The sequence below is a fragment of the Oreochromis aureus genome, linkage group 20 (assembly GCF_013358895.1).
Source record: "Oreochromis aureus strain Israel breed Guangdong linkage group 20, ZZ_aureus, whole genome shotgun sequence".
NCBI lineage: Eukaryota > Metazoa > Chordata > Actinopteri > Cichliformes > Cichlidae > Oreochromis > Oreochromis aureus.
Genome location: NC_052961.1, coordinates 5,332,507 through 5,358,500, shown reverse-complemented (window position 1 = coordinate 5,358,500; position 25,994 = coordinate 5,332,507). Strand labels below are relative to the sequence as shown.

The following is a 25,994-nucleotide window of genomic DNA, read 5'->3' as shown; positions in this document are numbered from 1 at the left end:
GGCAAACTTGCGGCTCCGCAACTATAATTATAACGTAACATAGACTATATCGATATAAAGGATATTGTCACATCTTATAACTCGTATAAAAATATATCGATTTTTTTTTTAAAAACTCGATATATCGCCCAGCTCTAGTGTGTACCAACACTGCTTTTATGCAGAGAGGGGGGCTTGTAAGTAATCCAGAAATTAGGAATTAGTAGCACCCGCTTTCAAAGCGCGATCCACCTCCATTGCTGCAGAACAGCTTTAAGGTGTTAACCCATTTTGCGGTTCCTGAAAAAGGCCTTTTTGTATAATTCTAAAATGTACATTATTTTTCAGTTTTGGGTAACCTTACCTTTTTTTTTAAACCTCTGGCAGTTCACAGCTCATCGTTGCACCATTTCAAGGTATTCATTGGACTTGAACGAGTTGAATTGCAATAACTAGAAAATTGGGGTGTTCTAAAACTTTTGACTGGTAGTGTATAAAGGAAATGACTTTAGCTTTAGGATTTGCTAATAGAGTAAAATTTGTCAACACACTAAGAAAATTCTTGCTAATTACACTTTAGCACGTTACACAATGCAGGTCCTCTTGAAGCTATCCACTGACCATCTTCATTCTTTTCAAGTAGTAGATCAACTTAAAGCATAGGTCTGCATGAGGAAAGTGCACTTATTTGGTTTAATTTTATCTTAAATAAACTTTCTCAATGCAAGTAATTTATCTTGTACAGTTTGTTCACCTATGGTGTACCACAAGGTTCTCTTTTAGGCCATATTTGAGTCGCTACACCCAAAATGCAAGGATAAACAAGAAGCACTCAAGACAAACCTTCGTCAAGGCGGCGCACTCTTAGTACACGATTTAATTTTAAGGAAATTGTTTTGTACTTTGTATATATTCATTTTGTTTTTGTTGTTCGTTTTAAAATGTACTTTAAGAAGTTTATTGTGCAGTAAAAAATAAGTGCAAAGTTTAGGCTATTTTTATTTGGCCTGTTTTCCAAAAAGTAATACGTATTCAGATACATTATACAAGTATTCAAATTGTTAGTTTATAACCATCTAAATACATGTTACTGTAGTGTACATAACAATGTCATAATAAAATTATTCAACTAGACTCAAAACGTATCCCGTGCCAACATGTTCTTGTCAGTCTTAAAATTTATTGTCAACTTAAATAGCTACATTTTATCCTTGAAGTTGAGGTCAGAGGTCAAATGTGACATGATGTTGTAAATCTTTATTTTCAACATTTCAACAAAGTACTGTATAAACAGCACAAGTGTAAGAATGATAGTTTCTAAGTTATAAAGCTTCCTGTCCATTTTCTGCCAATTCAAGCTGATTTTGAAGACAAATTTTAATTGAATGCTGATATGTCCCCACTCTACACCTCTACAAAGTTTTATCAGAATTCAATCAATACTTTTCGAGCCATGTTTACAGACTGAAAAACACGCACACAAACCCTACCAAAAACATAACCTTCTCAAGGAAGCAACAAACAGATAAACCTGGCCATAAAACCTGGTGAACAACACATCAAAAAAAACAAACAAAAACAAAACGACCATCTTGAGAATAAAAACAGTACTTTCACACTAAGACCTCCAGGCTTGATTGTAGCATCTTCAACAGGTTACTCTCACACCTTTGATTAGTTCAGAATGCAGCAGTGCAGTTTTTTCCTGGTTTTAGCAACACATCACTCAAGTCTTGGCTTCTTGCACATTTTAGAATTGATTTTAAGATTTTGCCATCCCATTTAAACCACAGATCTGGGTCTAGGCACAGGCTACACTACAGCACCACCCTTACAATCCAGACTTAAATCTAAAGGTGATCATGCCTTTTCCATTAGAACCCTTCGGCTTTGTAACTACCTGCCTGGGGAGATAAGGGTCAAGAAGTCAGTAACCTTCTTTAAATCGCTTCTTAAAAGACATTTTATTTATAGGTCTTTTATAGGTTATCAACTTTCAATTTGTTTTGTTTATTATCTGTGTTGCTCACTCTTGGGTGTCCTAACTGGGATGCCTGCACGAGAGTGATTCAAGAGTTTGTTACCACCTATGTTGGAATAGTTAAAAAGACGAAACCTTACACTGTTACTCTGGTAACTAACTGAAACTAAATTAGACAGAAACCAAAAATAGGAAACAAAATAAGAACAAAAGCTCGTTTTTAAATGCCAGCTGTTTCCCACGCAATGCAACCTAGTAAGACATAAACAACACTGGAAATGAACTTGTTACCACATGTCTTGTTTCTTCTAGGAAAGGATATTACGCCACTAAATGAAAAAAAATGCAAGCGTAAGTCTGATGTCATTAAATGCTGGTGGTCTTGGGTTTTCAGTAGTTTGCGTCCCAAATTCAACTGCTATGAGTCATGTACACAGCTCTTGCTCTGACTTCACTGTTACCTCCAGGCAGCAACACTAACCGTGAATTTGTTGCATCGTGACCGCTGACACGTTCTAAAACGTCCTTAAATGCCTGAGGAGTGAGTGGACCGGAGCAAACGTAGCTGAACTCACACATCAACTCTGGGATCACCAGCTCACATTCAGCATGAAATGTCAGTGCCTCCGTTTGTGAACAAGAACGACTTTCGAGTCAAAGTCAAACTAAATAACTCCGGCTACAGTCTACCTGCCGAGCTGGTCTCCCCTGTTAACTTTCAGGTGTTGTTTAAAGGGGAAAACCGACGACAAACATGCAAATTCAAGCTTGAAAGCCAGGCTCAGATGACACCGCTCACCCGATTAGAGAACAGAAACGCCGCCGTATATATCTCACCTTTGTCGCGGCTCTGAGGACACCGAGTTACAGCTTTGAACCGACAGCAAAGTGGACGACTTCCGCGGTCCCACCGGCGACGGCAGCAGGCTGGTGTTGGACGGGGACGCCGAGAGCAGGTTACTGTTACCGGAGGAAGGAAACGAGCCTCTGCGACACTCCAGCAACACCTCGGTGCTCCCCACATCGTTGAAGCCCGTGTCCGACGGCAGGACGAGAATCGGCGGCACGGTGGTGAGTCCCGTTCTCGGTGCCGCGGAATGAGTGGCTGTCCCGCTGCTTACGGAAGCTGGTACATTAGAGAATGTCCCGTAGCTACTACTGTTGTTGTTATCCGGACACAAACCGGCTGCAGCCCCCGCCGCAGAGCTGGAGTCTGCTCCCTCCGAGTCGTTGTGTTTGTGGTGGCGGGTTCCTTGATTTTCAGCAGAATTACTCTGGACCGGCCGTCCGTCCAGGGAGATGTTACTGAGAAACAAAAGAGCCGCTTGTCTCCGTCGAGAGTTCTCACGGTTCCTCCGGCTATGTTCTCTGTTAGCATGCGGTTTTTTGCCACTAACGGTGGCGGTAGTGACAGCGGTGTGCTGGCTGCAGGCAGCCGCCGCCATCGTCTCTGTCTCGACCCCACTGAGGAAGTCAACTGAAGGATCAGCTAGAGACCTGCAACTGTCAAATCCCTTTTACCCGGCGCCAGACCGCTTTACGCCCTCCTGCGCTCTCATTGGTCCAGCTGGGGGAATACGTAATGACGTATTGAGGCACGCTGTAAACAACAACATACTGTTGGTTAATAATGTGACATACTGGCCATAAAAGGCTTGATGTACAACTGCAAAACAACAATAATAACAATAGAGTTTGCATTTTTTTGAGACATTAGTTGTATATGCTGGGTTAAAAAAGTTCCTAAAGTAATTAAGTTACTTCTTAAGGTCTGTTTGCAATGATCAAGTATTTATCTTAGCATAATTAAACTACATTAATTAATTGTAAATTCTGCTTTGTTCATGTTAAATAACCTATAAAATAAAAAGTACATCTGTAACCCTTGTTACAATCCCAAAAAACAACAAATATTTGTACAATTAAAAGCAGGATTTTGATGTTTTAATTTCTTCAATTTAATTTCTCCCCTCTCTTTTTTGTGCTTGCTTTTTTTCTTTTAGGTAACATCATTGTTTCCTGCAGCATCTATGTAATTTTTCTACACATCACTGCACAGTATGAGGGCTGCTGAGGCACTAACTGAGCTGTCAGTGCAGTGTTGCCTGACTGCAGCTTTGATTGGCTGTTGGCACTTTGTTATGAAACCTCAGTGGATTTTCTTTGCACTGATCCCTGCAGTGACACCACGACTGGGCTAAGTGAACTTGGTTGGTGTCGCAGGACAACCACACTGTGAAGCATGACTGGTACCCTGCTAAATATAACCTGTAGGGCACAGGACACTGTAATCCTCGCAGGCTTGGAGTTTGTCATCGTACACTAACCCTCCTGATCCCCTACATCTGCAGAGCAACCGATGAACTGCAACTGACCTTCCAGCTGAGTTAGAACAATAACAGGATGGAGATCCAAAGCTGATGTCATTTTAACTCAGCTCGATTTCACTGGAAATTCTTATTGCAATTGCATGATGTCATGTTATGTATTAAGGTGCATGGTTTTGCTTACGTGGAACAGATGGAACAGACGGGGCCTCAACTACAGCAAATAGAAAAGACAAAAACAATTATGCGAAACTCTAAAGCTTCACATTAGAGCTTGCAACAAAGACCAAAATATGCTGTAAGTTTGTTTATGATAGGGCGTGCACTAAACTGCAGTGTACAGCATTGTTTTTCAGTCTCTCCTTTAAAGTGTGATTTCTATTCTTATGTGTCTGCACAAAAAGGTGATAAATAAAAGAACTAATATACAGGGTTTTAATGTGTGCCACGAGTACTTCAGTGGGTTTTGGAATTGACTGTCTTTGCATTCTTAGGACTAATGGAAATAAAACAATGTAAGAGTCAAGATGCTGGTGGTGAGTTTTGTGGAATATGTTTAAAATCTTCCTTAGGTCTTCAGCTGGGTTGAGATATGATTACAATGAAGGCCTTAGCTGATAATTCGCATCCTTTTCTTGCTTGTCAAACTGTTCTGTGATGGCTCATTCCATATAGATCGAGACACTGTTATCCTGGAATGGACCACATCAGGACAGAGATCTTTCATCATAAAGGTGAACAGTTTTGCATTGATTTACAGAGTACTTTCCTTCTACGGGACAAGTGGCTCAAAATTATACAGCAAAACTCCTTCAGCAGCAAACTAGAGCCACCAGATCACCTTACTGCATTTTTAAAGTAAAATCAAAAATAAATATGAACCTTATTAAGCTATACTTTATTTTCAGCCATACAGCAATTTAAGATGTTTGTATAATAAAAATATTATTATTATAAAATTATTTCAGTGAAGATCTAACAGAATTGTAGATGTATATACGTTTGAAGGTCTTCTGAAGCCATTCATAAACAACTGCAGATCATCAGTTTTAACAAGTACACAAAATACAACATATTCAGATGTGTCACCAATTTGCAGAGGTCTGAAAGAAGATCTAAAGTGTCACCATCAGATGAGTGAAAACTGGTTAGAGGTAATCCAGATTTTCAGCCACCCGCATGGACAAGCTAAATGTTCTCTGGAGAAAGGTTTTATGGTCAGATGGGACAAATGTGGAAATATTTGGCCACCATGACACAATGTATGTTTAGAGGAGTCAGGGTGAGACTTTCAAACCTAAGAACACTGTACCAGCTGTCAGCTCTTTAGCCACCAGTGTCACTGATGCACTGCACAAAAAGGATGAAATAATAAAAAAAGATGGCAACCTTAGTTAGACAGTTAAAACTTGGATAAAGTGTTCCAGCAGAACAATGAGATGGACTGGGATGGACTTCCAAATCCCAGAATTCAGCTCTATTTTAAATTTCCGAACTCTAAAATCCACCAAATCAACCAATTTAAATAAAGTCCATCAGGGAGAGTGTTTAAATATAAAGCTGGAATTATTCCAGAAGCTTGTTGATGGCTACCAAAAGCATCTGCTGGAGGGAATTTAACCAAATATTAAAGAGCATGTCCGTAAATGTGTGGATTAGATAAAAGTAACTTTGAAATGTAACTTTAATATTGATATTTCTTCAACACAATACACAGGTATTTTTTTGGGGGGGGGGGGGTTAACATTTTAAATATAATGCAATATCATCGAAGTTGCACATATTTAGTTTAAATAAGGCAAATAGATAAAACAGCTATTTCAAAATCGAATAATAAATTGGGCCTTTAAATTAATAATTTAATACGAAATGTTTTTTTTTTTTTTTTTTTTAAAAGCCAGCAAATTTAGTTACTAACAAAAACTTAAACCCATCTTTTGGATTTGGGGGATTTTGTGATAGTATAGGAAAGCATGAACACAGGATTACCCAGTGCTTCATATGACAAGCAGTGAAAGAGGGATTTTCTCCCTGTGTGTGTGTGTGTGTGTGTGTGTGTGTGTGTGTGTGTGTGTGTGTGTGTGTGTGTGTGTGTGTGTGTGTAGAAAGAAAGATGACATTATGATATGTTAGTAAACGTTACCACATGGATGATTCCAGAGATTACAGAGTTGTAATCTGATGATGAGGATTGAATTTATACAATGCTACACACACACACACACACACACACACACACACACACACACACACACACACACACACATACTTTGCTTTGCCTTGCAATTATTTCCTACAGGCTTAGCTCAACATAATTTATCTTCAGTTCTCATAATAGAACTGAACATTATCTAATTGCTTTTCCTGGTATCATCTTCGCTTGCCAAATTAAGTTTCAAGACACAAAAACTGTAATCTCGACCTCTGACTTTAGATGTGGGTCAAGAAGTAACTGGAAAATGAAGAATGAGCCTGGAAAAGCTTACATGAACAGAAAAGAAAGCCTTTCATTATTTGTCAGTTTTGTAAAGTGTGAAAAAGCTTAGTCACAAGGTATTTTGTGGTGTTTTTCGATATTAAATGGAAAACTGTAAAAATCTCTAGCTCACCCATTTTCTCCTCTCTGCTTCTGTAACACCCAGTACTCTCCATGAATTCATATTTTTAAAGCACTTTTCTGCAGAGCCGTTCGCAGCGCCTCTCTTCCATTTGTTCATTCTCAAGAGATTAAAACCAGCCTTTTGGCTAACGATGATGCATTTAGAGGACTGTGTATCGCTTCTGATGAAAATAAAGTTACAAATAAATGCAGGCAGCTTTGTTCTCTTACATAATGAGACTAAGTGACTCGGGTGAGGCTCATGGGTGTACTGACTCTCTTGGGCTCTGATGCTAAGTGAGGCTGGCATAGAGGGCTGGAGGGGAGAGAAGCAGTGTACCATGGGAAGGTCATGATGCTGCTGCCATGATAATGGGTCAATGCACCATTGGGAGGGAGACAAATCTATCTGTTTCTATCTATTTGAGATCCAGTGATGTAAATCAAGTTTTTTCTTTTTGAATCCTGCCATGCCTCCGTGTGGTGACATGTGGATATTACACTCCCATCAGAAGATAATACTACAGTCTCTTTGTGTAAAGAATGGTGACTGATATGATTTAATGCTAAATATCACATTTTTTTTTTTAAAAAAAAGGAAAAAAATTAATTCAATTTTTTGTTTCCATTTTGATTTTCCATCTAAACTTTCACAGGGCAACACAAATGATGTTTCATTACTTTTATGTTTTATTTAGGTATTTCTTGTCAAGTTATTGAACATGTAAAAATAAAAACACACAATGCACATGCTCACACCTTTAGCCTTTGTGATTATGTCTTAATATAATGTATTTGTGCTTGTACTTGACTCTTTTATTGAAATATGTGTCACTTGTGCTTCAAAATGAAGATTTCAAAACCAGACAGTGGCTATGTGCATTGTTTTGCAAGGAAGCACACTCCATTGGTTGAAAACACATTAGTGCCAAACAAAATTTAAAGGAAAAATAATAATAAAATTATTAATCGTTAAGCTTCTTATTCTGAATGAAGGATTTCAGTTCACAAACTGCGCATTTCTTTTTTTCTGCCTCAGAGCTTGAATTTCAATCGAAAACATGAAAATAAAAAAGGCCAGTACTGTCAGACTATTTATATTTACAGTCTGTGGATGTGTTGAGCTTGCTATGAGGCAGCAGGGCGGGGTCACAGTTAAAACGCTGTCTAAATTCCTTCGGTTTGTCGCTCCATCAGAGGTAGTAGTCTTCCTCCTCAATGTCATCGTGCGTGTCCTGGAAACCGAGTGCTTCGATGTCATGGGTGATGTCGGTGATACGTCGGTTGAATTCCTGAGATCCTGAAGCTAGAGAGCAATTATCATACCTGCTGGGAAAAACAGAAAACAAACAGAAAAGGTCTGAAAAACTCACATTTATGTTTTGACTGTAATTTTATATTATAAAAGCATGTGTTGAGATCATATCAGTCTACACTATCACATCTACATACCCTCTCACAGCGGTGGCAGACATGTTGCTCATGCTGCGTTTGATACGTCCAAAGCTGTCGGTTAAAATCCCGCCCTCCCGGATCCCAATGCTTTCCAGGAAACTCTCAAATGCCCCGACATCCTTGTCTGGGATAAATGGACGCATACCTGGAACACGAAGGACAAACAATAAAATGACAGACTCTGAGGAAACACAATATACAAACTACAAAATATGTCAAAATACAGCAGTTTTCTTTTAATGTAGTGTGCTGGCAAATTATTATTTATTAAAATATTACAAATTTTTGGATTTCTTTGGTTTTTACAGAGCAAAGGCAGCTAAATGGTGGCTGGAATCTGTCTTTGGTCTACAAACCTTCTGAGGACATTAGAATTCAGGGTTTTTGTAATGTTTCAGCAGGAAATTGTTACTTTGTTCCCAAAACATTCTCTAACAATTAGATAACAATCTTCAAAAACATTCTAAAAGTGTTTCATGATAACCTTTTTCACATGCTTTGCAGTTACAATCCTGCAAATTTATGTCATTCTTATTTAATTATTTTAATGTTCTCACAGTTTCATTGCGGGATTATAAGTTTTTACAATCACCAATTAAAATTCCAAAAATCTTTTGGGAGAAAGGTGGAGCACCTGGAAAGAAAGAAGTTCTACCTTTGAACCTTTAATACTAACCACAGTGCCATTGTGCAGTACTGCATGTCAGAATCTTGGCCTAGCTTAAGTTTAAGCTGATGCATGTTTCCTTGTTACACTGACTGTGAGCACCACACCCTGTATTGCATCAGTCCAACATAGTGCATTATTGTAATCTTCACCACAGAACTGCAAACTAACCAACGTAGCATGCACTACACTGTCAGCTTTTTGATGCAACCTTTGAGTAAGCCTGAAAGACACACTAGGTTGCACAAAAATACAATTCAGCAACACATAATGTTTGATGGTTGAAGGCGCAAAGTAATGGGAAATAATAACTCCCCTCAGATCTCTTAAATCCAAACTAACAAGTCTATTTTGAAAATGTTAGGACTAGAAAGCAGAGATGTTTGTGTTAAAATGTAAGAAGTAAAAGTAATAAGTTGTCAAAATATTTAAAAAAAAAAAATACTCAAGTAAACCACAGCTACTGGGAAATTCTGTACTACGTACAGTAATGAAGTATTTGTACTTCATTACTTCAAACTTCTAATCCTGTTGCATGACCCAGTTTTGGCCAAGCTTAAGCTGTCAGACAGATGGCTCGAGAATACTTTGTTATACAGAGAGGAGTTCATGGTTGATTCAATGACTGCAAAAAGAGGCAGAAATCATCACCCCTCCACCACCGTGCTGGACACCCGGCATGAGCTCTTTACGCCCACAGCATCAGATTTTCATATTAAAAGTAATCTTTATATTTTTTTAAATTATTACTGTGTATAAAAACTCTCCAGAACTCCTAAAGAGTAAGTGCAAAACTTTTGTTTAACCTCCTGAATTAAAGCTGAATGTCTGCACTTCAATCAATTGTTTAATCAAAATTAAAGTCTGTCCAACAAATTATGGACCTAACTGTAGCTCCATTATATTTTACTTTTCTTTGCATGTTTTAATGGATGTAGAAGAGCAGAGTTCATTTCAGGATCTGAATTTACTCTATTTTTTATGCAAAGATGTATCAGATACACAAGTAAATGATCTTTTAGATGTTGTCTTAAATTCATAAACTCCTGCAAATAATTCATACTATTAATAGTTAATAACTATTTATTAATATTAAACACAGTAGAGTTCAATAGAAACAGCTTTTCTACGTTATTTAAAATGCAGGCGTGACGACTCCTCAGCCAGTTTTCATTTTGTTGGGTTTCTTTTTCCGCCACCACTAAATCTTTCATAATGATGATTATACAGCACGCTGAGGATTAACAGGGTGTGTGGAGGAAAACACCATACAATCCTCCTTTCTCTCTCACTCAGAAACAGGAAGCTGTGGTTTACGCACACTGCAGTAAACACACACCAAGAGTACTCACACATGCACACACACACACACACACACACACATGAATATACAGACTCTCCTTCCCCTGCAACACTACCACAAGTATAGTATGGATAGTAGGTTGTGGTATGCCGCAGGGTTTCAGTAAGTTAACGAGCTCTCTCTCTCTCTGTTCCACTCTATCTGTACATCTCTCACCCAGCAGCAGGAACTTGCGGTTGTCTCCGTACAGTTGCAGCAACTCAGAGCAGAAGTAGTCAATGTTTGATCCCAGTCTGTATTCTCTCAGCAACACCGCAAACTTCTGCAACTCCACTGGAGCCAGCTTGTTACGCAGCTACACACACACATAAAAGGAGACTAAGATGATGATGCAAACAATCAATCAGATAACATTTCTTGTTCGGTGAATTTTCCCATTTGTGCCAATTATGCAGCGTAATCACGACCTCTTCTAAGTACTTTGTTAATAATTTTACATCTAGTTTCATTGCTCTAAAAATGATCTGTCACTTATCTGCTTACACACTGTAATGATATAGAGGAATGATATCCACACACTGTCCTGTCTGTATGCAGCACATCCGTGTATGAACAGGAGAATCTGTTTGACTTGTGCAAACACAATTATTTTATTACAATATTCAGACTTTACATTCAAAAGTTTTATTAGCTTATATGGTGTTGTGCGGTGCAATGCTAACCAAATTCAAACTATATAAATCTTTTCCACTATGAAGAGCCAGTTTCACCTGCTGTGGGTGAGAGTTGAACAGTCGTCACTACAAACACTCACAGTGATCATGTACTCCTGCATGAGCAGCAGGCCAGGGTTACTGTCTCCTGCATCACTGACTGATGCCAGACTACGATGGGAGTCCTGCAGAGAGATGGATGAACTCTCGCTGTATGTCTCGCTGTAGTAGAGATCGAAGGCATCTTGGGAACCATCACTGAAAGACAGAAGAAGAGCGAGCGAGCGAGAGAGGGAGAGGATTACTGATAGACAATAATCACATCACAGCAGCTCCTGATAAGCTGCCAATTGTTCACTGAGTTGATGCGATGCTTCTGTGCCAGTTATAGTTCACACCAAAGCATCTAATAACCATTCTTTCATAGTAGCTATTTATAAAACTTAGTGTCTATAAAGCATAATTCTTACGGGATTCTAGCTCATTAAATTAATTTAGCTATCAGGGCTTTTAATGGAGTTGACAGTAAAATGTTTTTTTTATTTATTTTCATGTTAGACATTCTAAACCAACACAGTACCATTCAACATTACAAGGCTTATAACTGGTAGTCCACATAGCAAAGAGTCCTCAAGACAATGAACCCCAAATACTGCTCCAACTGCATCCATCCATGTACGTTTGACATAAAGTAGGGGAGACCGGGGATAGTTGTAACGTGGGTCAGTTGTAACACTTCCAATTTCTCCAATCAGGGCTAAGTTTCAAATGATGTGATTCATCCTGTGCATGCCCAATTCAGTTTTGCTATCACATGTGAAAAATCAGCACATTTTGTCAAACACAGACAATTTAACACGAAAAAAAAAGTAATTTGTATGCCAAAAGTAAGTTTTTCTACTTTATTTCAATTTCTAATAGCATTATCTGCTTTGCAGTTAAACTCATCAAACTTAAATGATGTTATTTGTATGTCTATGGGGATATATTCTGTGTAGGTCTTTAGTGCTAATGTTTTAGCCGTTGGCTGTAATGTTAGCTAGTTCATGGCTATAGGAGTCTGGGTCAGTTGTAACAGCAACAGTCTGGGTTAGTTGTAAGAATAATGTAGATGTTACAACTTACCACACTATTACTTTAACTTATATTAAACAAGTTGGGGCAACGACATCAGCAGAGAGAGGTTCACTGGTCACCTTTGTTAATGCCATTGGCAACACAACCACTGTTTGTGTTCCCACACATACATTATGCAGACCACTGTGTCAGAGATGGACCAGTAGGAAGTATTGATAGTGAAAATAAATCAGGATGGGTGCAAGAAACAGATTTCCTCATCTTTCTGAAGCACTTTGCAAACCACACCAAGGTAAGCCATGATAAAAAGTAATGGAATTGCGATGCTGGTGAGCAACTACATTTTTTCAGCTTCATTGTTATGTTAAAAATTGGTGCAAGAGTTGTAGGTTATAATGCCCACTGAGCCAATGAGGCCAAACTCAAGGAAGACCAACCAAAATTAATGAAATATTCAGTTGCAGAAAATTCCATAATTTGTCTTTTTGGGGGGTTGGAATATGTTCAAAAGCTAGATTTATGCATTCTGTCACACACACACAGCTACATAAATGGCTCTAAGTGCATTCATGTGTTGAATAAACAAAGATTACATGTTAATGTTTTGTCAGTACCCTTATTTCATTGTGTTACATTTCACCCCAGGATATGTTACAACTAACCCAGACTATGGGGTTAATTGTAACATTTCACTCTTTGTGTTTGAGACCATACCATGCAATGAGTAACTGTGCTGCAGAGAAAATAGCTGCACTATTTAATAGCAGAGACATGTAAATACTTTGCATTACATTTTGAATCCACTACCTTAAAAGAGCTCCAAGTTACAGACAGAAATGTCAAAAATGTTACAACTATCCCCGGTCTCCCCTACTTAATCTATAAAGAATAAAGTGCTATAAGAATGCATGCTGGATGAAGGGAATTTAAATATAAATACCAAAATACAATGTTTTTTTTTCATATTTAAACTATTTAAACCATTTATTTTCTGCACCACTTATCCAGTTCAGGGTCACAGGGACGATGGCGTCCACCTCAGCCCTCACAGGCCGACAGGTGGGGTACATCCTGGGCAGGTCATCAGTTTGTCATTGTTCGGTTTGTATTCAGGACATCAGAATAAAACCTCTCGTAAAAAACCCAGACCTGCTGAAAACTGTGTGATAATCACGACTAAAAACTTTAACTGCAGGAGTGTGAATATTTTACCTGGTAAAAGTTGTTTTTTAAAACTTTTTGACTTTGTGAGGTTAAATCACTCTGTCTCACAGAAACAGTGGTGCAGCACGTTACTTACTATGAGCTGCAGCAGCTAAACTCTGGATCATAACTGTAAGACATGTCCGTCAGACAGCTGTCACCTGTGCAGAGACAAAGAAGCATTTAATAAGCTTTCTACTATTCACCTGCCCAAGACGGTAGTTAGCCTTTAAATCTCCACAGAGGCTGCAGTGTTTATCAATAAATTCAAAACGTAACCAAAAGAAAAAAGCAAATAAAACAGTACTAATTATGTTTTACTCAAATCCTGAAAACGGTGATTAAAATCTTAATGGTTCATCCTCTGGGGAGTAAGAGAATTAGCAAATTTATGGGGAGATGGGTACATATACAGTACAGGAGATTACTTACTCCTTTCCAACCAATAGCGGTCCGGCATGGTGTAGTGAAAGCCCGCCCTGTCAACACATTCGATGGTCTGATGGCCATAAATGATCTGGAACATCTGACAGATGAGGGAACAGTACTCCTCTGCAGCATCCTGCACGCACATTCAAACACACAGAGGCCGCTGTCAGGCTGAATTAGCAGACACATCAATCAAACACATCATCTTTTAAACCTTGAGTTACCCTTAAATCACTTTTGCACACAGCAAATTCCAGTTTCAGTGCAGCAGTCACATAAGTAAGTGTGTTCAAAGGCACACAAGTGTCAGGATATAAACCAGCAACCACTGAAAGCAGAGCCAGGAGTCCGCTGATGTGATGAAACACGGCTGGAGGCTGTTAGCTTCATTTGAGCCAGTTAAACAATGACACCCTGCTGCTGCTGAGGCAAAACAAATTATTACTCAGGAGAAGAGGTTAACAGTGACAGAGGAACCCTGTCACCGCACACACACATGCAATGACAAAGCGATTCTGCTGTAAGTGTGATGTAATGATCCAGGTTATGTAAGACTGCAGAGTCTCACTATCACTGTTTGTGTGTGTGCCGATGAATGTGTATCATCATCAGTGTTGCCCTACTTTCCACTGTTTCAGCATGTGAGGCAAATGATTAGTGACCCCTAATTAAACAATGCTTTGCATTTCATTTGCTTTTCATTTTATTTCCTGTCAAAGCTGTTTTTCGTCTCCCATGCTCGACCAACATGTTTTGGCTTGTTGGTTTTATTAGGGTCATAATAAAACCAGTCATATAAATATACATACACACTGGCATAGGGTTGACTTGAGCATGGGGGAGCGGTGAGGGGCATTAAATTTCATGCATTCTTATGAATTTTTTCTATTAATTGAGGCTTTCTGCAATTTTGTTTCACAAAATTATTATTGCTTCTTATGACATTCTTTTCATGATTTACTTCTTCATCTTCTTTGTGTTTGCCGGGGTCAGGCCCTCAGAGCCGGAGTTTAAGGAATGATGGTTCTCCCAGGCTGCTTTTGTGTCTTTTATTTGGGGAAGATGTGGTTTGGGATGATTTGGAAGGATCATGTTCATCTCAGGTGTATGACCCGAGGTGGGCTGAAAACAAGAAGAGCAGGCAACCTAAACTCAAACCACTAAACTCAAAAAGCACAGTCGCTCAAAGCTTTCAGAAAGAAGAACCTGGGTGGATTATTCAGTGGGCATTTGGGGTATCTGACCACAGCTGAGGGTCCATCATAAAGGCGAATGAAACTAAATGCCAGAATTTTATTGTCTCAAACTAGATCATGGTAAATTAATTGGTTCTTATATAGCACTTTTCTACTCAAAGCACGTTACACAACATGTACATTCACACCAGCACTTTTTTCCTACACTGTTTCTAAGTGCTGCCTATCATACTCTGATGGATGACTGACTGGGATCAAACCACCAACCACCAGGTGACCTGCTGTAGGCACCATGAAGCTATACATTTCTGATAGGAATATCAACAACATATCACCGGTACCCTTGATCACTCAACTCAGCTGGCAGTACAGCCAAAATGAATGAAACCAGATGAGGTGAGCAGAAGAAAACAGGGAAAATATTTTTTATTTTATTTTTTTGTATGTATTTATTTATTTTGTATGTATTTTTTTTTATGTTTTTTATTTCATTGTATTTGCCTTTAAACTGGTTGAGATGGCCTTCAGCAGATTCACAGGCTAGCTAATTGGGAGGTTAGCTGTAGCAGCAATCATAAACTCAGTTTTTTGTTTTATGACCTGAAATCGTTGTTCAGTCAAAATTCACCATCAGTGGCAGACACCCAGCAGCAGAGAGATCCACTCATCTGTTATCGTTTTAATAAGAGTGAAATTTCCATAAATTAATTCACTCTCCCCTGGAAATATTTCTTCTTATTATTATTATTGTTATTACTGACAGTCTGTATTCTTTTTCTAACGGGTCACAGTGTGATTGTGAGAAAAGCTCATTGAGCTCTGCTTGGGTGTGAATCATTGCTTCTGAGAGAAGAAGTCCTGACAGGTGTTCAAAGGAAGAGACAGTCAAGACAACAACATGTGCGTGTGTGTGTGTGTGTGTGTGTGTGCCTGCATGTGAGCACTTGTGTGTTTTAAAGTTTTAAATGTGATGTTGTCCTTGTAAAATATGAAAATACGCTGGCTGTTTTGTTTTATTCTGTTATTTTATAGCTGTAAGTGAACTCTGTTTTTAAAGCTGTTCTGTGTGCATGTACGTTGACATTTATGTATGCTACGTCTAATTATTGATGAAAGACCTGATAATCAAATGAACTTGGCCAGGTCCCACCAAACAGGTGTCCAGGTGTCTGTAATTTGATGATCCAGTCATTGAGGGACTTTAACTTGCACATTAACTCACAGACAGCCAGGTGACGCATGCCCCAGCCAAACACAGATTATAAAAAAATCATAACATGAGGTCACCAAGCACAACTTCTGAAACCTGTAATTTAAATTAAGTCAAGTATTTCTCTTTTTTGGAGCGCGTCTGACCCACCCTGTTCTCCACAGCCAGGATGACCAGGTTGCAGTAGGCGTCGGGGCAGGGCGTGGGCTCCAGCGGGTTGTGGTTCCTTCTCTCCCAGCTGCCGTAGCTCTTCCCCCTTTCCCAGCTCCCCGTGCACGCTTGCCTCCTTTCCCAGCTCCCTGCACCACCTCCACCAATCCCTCCCCTTCTCTCCCAGCTCCCTCCTCCACCACCACCTCCTCCATGCCTCCTCTCCCAGCTCCCACCACCACCTCCACCTACTCCCACTCCCCAGTTCCCGCTCATGGGTCTTGCCCTGCGGTTCTCCCAGCTCCCTCCTGTTTTACATGTTGGCTGCCTCCTCTCCCAGCTCCCTCCGACTCTCTTCCTCTCTAAACTCCCTCCACCTCCCCTCTCCCCACCACCTCCTCCTCTCTCCACATTCTGGTTTTTGTCATGGTTACTCCTGGACAGTGACGGCCTCCAGTCAACTCCACAGATGGTGTGTCGCCTCTCCATCGTACCCCCGGCAGGTCGGGGGTCAGCATTGCAGCTCATGGTCTGACGTCGCCCGTCGATGCCAGTTGGCTTTTTCCTGTCCAGGCTGTCATCCCCGGCAACCACAGTGTCCACATTTAGACCTGTGAGATGTGGAATTACACAAAACATATAGATCACAAAATCTGACATTTTCAGCACCTGAGGCCCCATCTCCTCTGTTTTCACAAGACTTTCTTTATTATAGTATGAGACATATCAGTGTTTTGAATGTGCAGTAAGCAAATGAGGGGCAAAACGCAACACAGCTATAAATCACCTAAAGTTAAAAACAGCCAGCTCAGTTCCTGCAGCATTCCTCTGTTTATAGTCTCCTGCTCCTCATAACATAATAAGGAAAACAAATGTGTTTTTGTAATCCTGAATTATTTGAGAGGGGAAAGAAAAAAGAGGAGAAAGTTGGTCTAGTGGAGATAAAAAAAATGCAGACAGCCGAATATTTTCATTATGAGATTCTCTAACACACTGTATAAATAAAAGTCAAGAAAACAAACTTTTCAGTTCAACTGCATCTTATTTATACAATGCCAACTCAAAACAACAGTCGCCTCAAGGCACTTTATATTATAAGATAGACCTGACAATTATACATAAAGAGAAAAACCCAACAATCATATGACCCCCTATGAGCAAGCACTCTGGCGACAGTGGGAAGGAAAAACTCCCTTTTAACAGGAAGAAACCTCCAGCAGAACCAGGCTCAGGGAGGGGCAAACAAGGTCTGTATTCCAATATGTGATGATATTTCCCCAAATGCTTTAATGCCAAGTGTTTAATTTAATTTCACTAAAAACTGAAAGCATCATTTAAAAAGGTTTTATTGTTCTTCCTCTGTCCTTCAGTAACCACCTTTGGTCTCACCTGTCTTGAGGACCAGGAGGTGCAGTGCATCATCTCTCAGGTAGGAGGCAGCGGCGATCTCATGTGTGGGGATTCTCATCAGCAGCTTCTCGTTGTCTCTCCAGGTGAGCAGCAGACAGCGAGCAGACAGGCTCAGGATACAGTCCTGGTCCACGCTGGTCTTCAGCGGCAGCACCTTCAGCTGCTACTGACAAACACACAGGAACACGTGGTTGTAGATTATCGACGAACGAGCCAGACGACAGTGTCATCGTCTCATCGGCGCGTACACAATTTAACTCAGGCACTTTAACTCGCGGATCACCTTGACAGTGCCCAATCTTTACTAACCCTGGCTGTGTCCAGCAGCTGTAGCAGCTCATCTCGACTGGAGGGGTTCAGCGAAACCGAGACCCATGTCAGGTGACCAAGGAACTACGAGCAGAGATCAAAAGAAAAGCAACTTGTCGTGGCGTATTCAAGTATTTTTTTTTTTTCTTGTATTTTAGTCTCTCTTGGCCTATTCATGGTCCTACCTTGACCTCCTTCTCCACATAGTCAAAGATGAGTCTCTCGGGGTGTATGAGGTAGTCGGGTGGGTAGAGGGGGACGGTGTGCAGCGGGCGGCGATAAATGTTTCCTCGATCAACTTGTCTACGACCAGATTTGGACCAGACCAGTCGCTTAATGGGAGAGACAAAAGCCTAAAGAGAGGAAAACAAGGATGTTAAATACTGAAGAGTCCCTCAACAGCCATTGAATGCAGAGGATGTTCTAATACTTGTACTAGAAGGCCAAACCTGCCACTTAACAAACACCTGCTAGATTGATTGTCCCAATACTTTCTTCATGTCAAGTTTCCAGATGATGAAACTTGACTTGTGAGTTTGGTGATCGCCAGCCTTTTCTTGTAGCACCACCATTGTGATTTTTACTGAAACGTCTCAACAAGTTTCAGATGGATTGCCATGATATTTGCTAAGCATGTTGATGTTTCCTGGATCTTTAAAGGGTCAACATATTATATAGCTCAATACTTCATGAAGAGATATGAAATCTGAGGCTTTTGTGAGAGTTTTAGGTCTCATTTTTACATCTACAAATGCACAAAAGCAAATGTTAGTGAGTTAGAATGAGATAAACAAAAAAGATCTCAGTTCACAACATAAGTTGTCTCAGGGCACTTCGTTCTATATTAGCAACCACGTGGCATCAACAGGGAGAAAACCTCCAGAAAAAGCAAGCTCACTAATTCTTGTCAGCTTCCTCGATCTATTGAAGTGCTTCCATACTTTCTTATAGTCTCTCAGTATTAGCATTTAGCTCGAGGTAAAGTGCAGCTGCCTTGAATTACTACCAAGACTTTAACTTGTGTCTCGTTTTGTGGTCCTTATGCAGCAAATGCAGATGTTTACTGTGTGTTTATGTTTAGAGGAACGGATTCAGAGTTTATTGGCCAACATGGATTACGAGAGGACAGATCCTGTTTATTTAATGACCGTTCTTTTAGCATTATCCACCAGGATCTGTACAACCTAAGCTATGTCCCAGTTTCTGTGTATTTAGAGTTAGCTCTAACTTTAAATACTTTGGAGAAAGTTAAAGATATTTTATCAAAAAAAAGTTTTTGATGTGAATTAGATTCAAAATGGTAAAATTATGGTAAAGGTACTTTTCTTTGTTGATGATGATTTAGACCTAACGGCGATTAAAAATAGCTGAATCATCAACAAAGTGTTTATTTAGTCAGAAAATGAGTGTTCTGATTCTAATTATCAGAGCACAGTCCAGTGACTAATAGTGTCCTGAGTGTGAATTTGAGCTGCAGCCACTGAGAAGGTTAATTTGTGTGTAAATGCATGCCTCGGGATAATTGTGTGTGTGTTTGTGCGTGTGTGTTACCGCACTATATGCCTTGGGCTGTACCAGCAGTGATTGACAGGTGAGCAGTGATCTCTGACAGCTCATCGCTGACAACACGGCGCACACTGTTAGACACCCACTGACACACACACAAACACACATTAACTGTAGCTAGAAGGCATAAGGAGAGTGGACAATACAACACGCAGACACACACTGAACAGAGAGAGGAGATTAGCTTGTCTTAGAGTCAGAAACCTGTCTTGTCTCTCTGTGAATTATAACAAGCGCAGATCTCTGTGTAGGCAGATTTCTGATGAACATCTCTTTTGTCAGCTGAATTTAACAAGAAAGACAGAGGATGGTTATAATGAGTTTTGTTCTTTTTCTGGTTCCAATGTGTCTTTGAGGAGACAAAAAGAAGGGAACTAATTGGATTTGTAATGAATGTGTTCAATCTCACAACCTGCCTGGGTCACAGCAGGGATTAATTTTCCATCTAGCTTTAGAGGCTTTTTGATTTCACAGAGTATTTTTTCCAAACTTTTCATTTTAAATAAACATATTTTTCTCTCTCTAATATCTTATTTCAGGCTTTAGAAAACTTTGCAATGAGAACATGTTTTTAAAAATGATTCCAGCCAAATCAAGAACTTTTGGCTTTCATGTCACAGTCAGATGGCCCCATTACACCAAACTGGTTTAGCGAAACATCATTACTGAGTAGTGGTAGTATGGATATACAAGCTAGGGATGAATGCAACAGATGGTAGAGTAGAAGAAGAAGAAGACGACTATCCTCACAAGAGAATTCAAATAGCATCTGTATATTTCTATGAGCTTGGATCATGGCTTTTGTCTTGAGTCAGGCCCACACAATCAGGGGATGTGTAGAGGAGGGGCATGGGGTGGTATGTTTTGATTGTGCTGTACAAATTACTGCACTATTAGGCCACTTAAGTACTCAAGGAAAAACCTGTGCCAACAAGTGCCCTTGTGCCAACCAGCTGAACTTGCAAACACCAAGGCTCACATTGTTTACAGTTTAATGTGCCAAAAGCAGCTCAGATTATCCCCAGATGTGTTTGCCATCTGGGCATAGGTCATTGATGAGGTGTCAAACACCTTTAGGGGGAACTCCTCTGGGCTTTCCATATGTTAGCAGACTAACTGGTTTTGAATTGCAAATTCTATTTGCAAAAAAAGAATTTAAAAAAGGAAGGAAGGCTCAGCACGTTCCCTTGGTTTAGTGTCAGTGACGTACGGATTAACTGCTGGATTAACCAAGATTCTGACAGCCCAGCAGCCAAACCTAGCACCACGATCATGGATCAAGGATATCTTTATAATCAGCAAGGGGCAACTGTTTGCACAGTCAGCAGAAATCACACAACTTTCAAGCAACAGTTTTTAATTTATAAAAAAAATAACCAGCAGGAGAAAATGTTTTCACAATAAGTGTCTCTAATGTACATGTTCACAGAGTTTATTTAAAAGAACTGCATGAAAATGTGTGTTAGTGTCTGCAAAAAATTCAATTTCTGAGAACCTTTGTATTTCAGTATGAAATGCAATCTGCTACACAGCTAATATGAGACAGGAATAATAATAAAAGAGGCAGAATTGCCAAAAAGTGCTGAAAAAATACAAAATAGTAGTCAAAGACCAAAAAATACAAGTCCTGACTGCAGTGGTGAGTTTTTCCTTGATCTTTACATTTGGTTTCGTGTCACTACAAAAAAGTTCCTTGTCTTTTATCATTTCTTTTTCATCTTTAGGAGGACATAACCTTGATAAGCTTGATAAGCTTGATAAGTGAAGAGAGTTTGCTGTTGATCGATGGCAAACAGAGTCAAACTACCAAACCAGCCGACTCGTGTCTGTGTCTCATTTGAAATCAGCTGACTTTAGGATTGTGCTTGTGAAGATGCCTAATTAAAGGGAGACTTGAAAGGACTTTTGGTTTGCATAAACATAAAGATCAATGGCTTTTGAAAATATGTGACAAAATGAGCTCAAGTCATCAATATCCAAATGACACAAAAACAATGAAAAGATAAAAACTGAGATGTGGAAGAGGCGCTACAATACCTTCTTGGATTTCTTTGGTTCATAGTCCATAGTCGTTCAGTCTTTCTCTGCGCTGATCCTGTGGTGGGTCAGTCCTGGTCCAGGTCACACTCTTCCTGAATTTATTTTTTGCCTTACTTTGCCTTTTTTGTCATTGCTTCTTTCTTTCCGTTGGTTTTTTCATTATTCCTTAAGTGTCTCTGCCTCTCGGAGTTATTTTAGCTTCTGATACAGCTGCTTCAGTCCTGTTCTTTCTCTTTCTACACTGATTGTTCTTTTGAGACTTCTCCTGGGACCACACACACACACACACACACACACACACACACACACACACACACACACACACACACACACACAGGAGAGGCGAACAGGAAGCAGAGGAAGCCCACTTCCTGTCCGAGAGGAAACTCCACCAGGGACTGATAACATCCATTCTTTCAGTGCTCACACACACACACACACACACACACACACACACACACACACACACACACACACACACACACACACAGAATTTACCTTTAATTAAGCTAGGCTTTTTTGACATGTTTTCCATTTCAATGATCCATTTTTTCCAACTTCAATTTGTATTTTTTGAAACTAAACTGGAAAATAAACAACGTGGATGATCAAGCAGCTTAGACCTCACATACCTTTTTTCCTTCCCACTGTCGCCAAAGTGCTGCTCATAGGGGGTCATTTGATTGTTGGGTTTTTCTTTCTATTATTTTAGGGTCCATCTTACAATATAAAGCACCTTGAGGCGACTGTTGTTGTGATTTATCGCTGTATAGATAAAATTGAACTGAACTGATACCTACCAATAGCACTCTTGTCAGTCTTTATCATTAAAGCTATTTAAAACATTCAAAATCTTTTCTACCTCTGATCCAGAACACAACTGCAAATAGATTTTTAATGTTCATGCTTGATATGGAAAGTAGGAGATGAACCTTTGTAATATGAGTGTTGCAGCTTCTGGTCACTGGGGCTTCAGGTGTTCTTCCCAGGATAACAGACTTGAGATTCTCCTTGAATTATACAATTTATGCTTCTTCCACATCTTTTTGTCTCTTTCCGTTTTTTCCTAAAATACTTTTTAACATTAGAATAAATGCAGCTGTCTGTTGTTAAGTTGCTTTTCAACAGTCTTTGGTCATTTTGTCCTCTCAACATTTTACCAGCTGTTTATTATGATGGTGTAGTTTAGATTTAGAGTGAGTATTCACTTCCTGTCTTTCATTGTTATTGTGTTAAGTATGACTCGGTGTTAACTTTCACAATTCCTTTGTGTTTCCCTGTAAAGCTGCTGCTGGTGAAGGACTTTAATTACCAGCAAAAACACATCTGCGTCTTTTGTGTTGATGATGACAGAATTTTCATTTGGGAGAAAACAGCCTTTGGAAAAGATACTACAGTCCTGTTTTTGATCAATAAGCATCTTATTTTCAGTCATGATCTGACCTGGACTGGTAATCTGGCATACTGAACATTATAAATATATATCAATATCTATATATCTATACATATATGTAGATATATATATATGTATACATATATATATATCATCGATGTAACAGTTCCAAATGACAGCAACATCAGGAAGAAGGAACACGAGAAGCTGGAGAAATACCAAGGGCTCAGAGAAGATGTCGAGGATGTGGAGGGTGAAGGTGGTGGTCCCGTGGTAATCGAAGCACTAGGTGCGGTGACTCCCAAGCTAGGCGAGTGGCTCCAGCAGATCCCGGGAACAACATCGGAGATCTCTGTCCAGAAGAGCGCAGTCCTGGGAACAGCTAAGATACTGCGCAGGACCCTCAAGCTCCCAGGCCTCTGGTAGAGGACCCGAGCTTGAAGGATAAACCGCCCGCAGGGGGCGGTGTGGGGAATTTATTTTTTTATATATATATATATATATATATATATATATATATATATATATCCATTTGTATATATATATATATGCAAATGAAAAGTTGTTCTGGGTTATCACCTTAATTCTTTCTGATAAAACATTTCTATTTTGACAGGACTGGCTTTATCCATCCTTTTCCTGTGTGGTGAGAGGGAACTCTGGGTGTCTTTGACTGTTGTCCCCAGAACCCAAACCCAGACAAGCAGCAGAAAATGGATGGATGGATGATCAAAACACCTAAGGAGGGAAGATGTTTTGGCCTTTCCACCCTTACAATTATAGAGATTTTGATAACAAATTAACATTTTAAGATTTTTCCTTTAAAAAAATACATTTTTGATCAAATAAAAAGAATAGTAACATGGAAAACACAGCAGGCGTGTTACTCATTTTAGAAGGTTTCCTTAAACAAGATAAAACACATGCTGTGATATCGCTGGGCTTCCCGATGCCCAGCTGATGAACAGTTTGAAACCAAACATTAGAGAATCAGTTGTTGCAGTGAGCAGATTTGGCCTGAAGGAGGCAGCACTGTGACAAAGACTAACTGATTGAGGAGGACGGGGAGCAAAGGAGGGTGGGAGGGACTTTATTGTCCTAATCTGGACACTGATGGAGGCAGAAGAGGAAACGTCAAACCTGTGACCTTTCTGAGAAAGAGGGACACACACACACACAGAAACACACATGCACGCAAGCGTGTCACACGGCCACATGCTGATGGTAAATACTACTTGAGTGTATGATCTGAAATGGACACACAAACACACACAGACCTCATGCACGCACAGCTATTGTCAGGGTAACTACTCCATGGTGACTGGAGGGCTTAACGATCGTCCAGTTACCTAGGTAACGGGAGACAAAGATGGGGCATTTATCTTTTGAGTTTCTTTTTTTTTTTCTTGCCCTGATCTCTCTCTTTCTCTCTGAAATTCAAACTCCTCCTTGTCTTTTAAACCAAACCACAAAGCTTTCCTAAAACTCTCCAGGTAGGTTTTGGTGCCTAAACTTGACCAGCAAGTGAAAACCACAGTAAAAGAGCAAATGCTTGCAAAGTGAAGCAAATACCTTCACGTTGCAAATAACAGGACATGAACTGTGGTCTTCTGGCTGTAAAGTCCGTGACTTTCTCTGTTACCATCCTTTCAGCCTTCAAGTGTGGACTTTGTTGTGCTTAAAAGGGCGACATTGCCTCTCAGGGTAAGCGAGAAATGTTAAGCCAATAACACTATGGGTTCAGGCAAAATAGCTACTTAGTCAGGCTAAGGGAAAATATCTTTTTAAAAATAACTCCACCTGCAAAATTTACACACATTTCAGATTTTCTAGGTTGCTCTACATTTGGCTCGATCTGCAGGTGATATACACTTTGCATGAGCTCACATGGCTGCTAGAGGTCACATAACTTTCAAATATAATAAGGTTTCATAATATCATCTGAAATTAGCATTTTAAAATTAGCTAGAACAACAATGACTAAAACTCTTTTATTTTCCTTTGGTTGCAAAATAAAAGGATGGATGAACTTTGTCGTCCTTTGGGAGCCATTAGAGGAAGAGCAATGTTTGGCACTTTGAAGTTGGTTTCATTTATTGGCCTTTGATTCTTTGTGTTTTAGTTTTCTTTTCCACTATCAAACAGTCAGAAGCATTGATATTCAAGGAGATATACACCTGCAGGCTTCAATGCTGACAACAGAACTTTGAAATTAATGGCTGCTAGTGCCACACAGGACAATCTGAGTATTACAGAAACTACTGATTTACTACGATTTCCCCATACAGCCATATCTACAGTTTACAAAGAATGGTCCAAAAATGGGAAAACATCCAGTGAGCAGTAGATCTGTGGATGAAAATCCCTTGTTGATGCCAGAGATCAGAGGAAAATGGCCAGACTGCTTCTAGCTGATAGGAAGGCAACAGCAACTCAGTTACTTTGGGATACGTTGTCTGCAACTACTTGTTGCAACCAACGTATGTTAAAGATCATACTGGAGGCACATGTTGAACCTTGAAACAGATGGGATACAGCAGCAGAAGACCACACCAGACGCCAGCCCTGTCAGCTAAGAACAGCAACGTGAGGCCACAGTTTGTCTGTTCTATGAGTCTTGATTTCCGTTCCAACATTCAGAAACTAAGGTCAAAATCTGGATAAACTCCCTCATGGTGGAATGATGTGGGGATTTTTTGTTATTTGCTTTGTTCTTACCTAATTTGGGCCCCTAAGTAACAGTTTAGTTTAAATACTACAGCCAATCTTTGTATTGTCGCTGATCATGTCCGTCCCTTTGTGCCTATCGGACGGCTGCAGGATTCCAGCAGGTAACACAATGTCTCAAAGCTCAAATCATCTCAGACTAGTTTCTTGTACTTGGCAGTGCATTCACTGGACTCAAAAAGCCTCCACAGTCACCAGATGTTAATTCAATAGAGCACATTTGGGATGGGATTTCTCATGTGATCATGTCAATATGGAAC

General features: G+C 39.7%; 2 protein-coding genes across 3 annotated transcripts in view; both read right to left on the bottom strand.

The window, feature by feature from the left end:
• Nucleotides 1–3,473, bottom strand: part of cables2b (Cdk5 and Abl enzyme substrate 2b) — a 49,680-nt gene extending 46,207 nt beyond the window's left edge. Inside the window, exon 1 of the mRNA XM_031759133.2 lies at nt 2,798–3,473. Coding sequence (XP_031614993.1) covers nt 2,798–3,405 — 608 coding nt within the window. The 5' untranslated portion in view covers nt 3,406–3,473. The remainder of the gene's footprint in view (nt 1–2,797) is intronic.
• Nucleotides 3,474–7,563: 4,090 nt separating this feature from the next.
• ccm2l (CCM2 like scaffold protein) lies at nt 7,564–23,091 on the bottom strand. Of its 2 annotated transcripts, none has more exons than XM_031759134.2 (11): nt 21,612–23,091; nt 18,194–18,361; nt 18,009–18,092; nt 17,679–17,862; nt 16,290–16,900; nt 13,737–13,866; nt 13,402–13,465; nt 11,126–11,282; nt 10,528–10,666; nt 8,339–8,486; nt 7,564–8,215 (listed from the first exon to the last, which is right to left on the bottom strand). In XM_031759134.2, exons 1-11 carry the CDS (start codon nt 21,639–21,641, stop codon nt 8,080–8,082), a joined length of 1,851 nt encoding a protein of 616 aa, XP_031614994.1. In that variant the 5' UTR covers nt 21,642–23,091; the 3' UTR covers nt 7,564–8,079. The 2 variants fall into 2 exon arrangements, with proteins under 2 accessions (XP_031614994.1, XP_039460971.1); XM_039605037.1 differs by having other exon boundaries at nt 7,564–8,212; nt 21,612–23,085.
• Nucleotides 23,092–25,994: the final 2,903 nt, after the last annotated feature.

Bases quoted from the DNA above. Each gene is read 5' to 3' on its own strand.
- ccm2l (XM_031759134.2), bottom strand. From the start codon at position 21,641: ATGGACTATGAACCAAAGAAATCCAAGAAG. The intron at 16,901-17,678 runs GTGAGACCAAAG...CACATCTCACAG, and splicing joins CCTCCTGGTCCTCAAGACAG to GTCTAAATGTGGACACTGTG. The intron at 10,667-11,125 runs GTGAGTGTTTGT...GTGTGTGTGTAG, and splicing joins TGCAGGAGTACATGATCACT to CTGCGTAACAAGCTGGCTCC.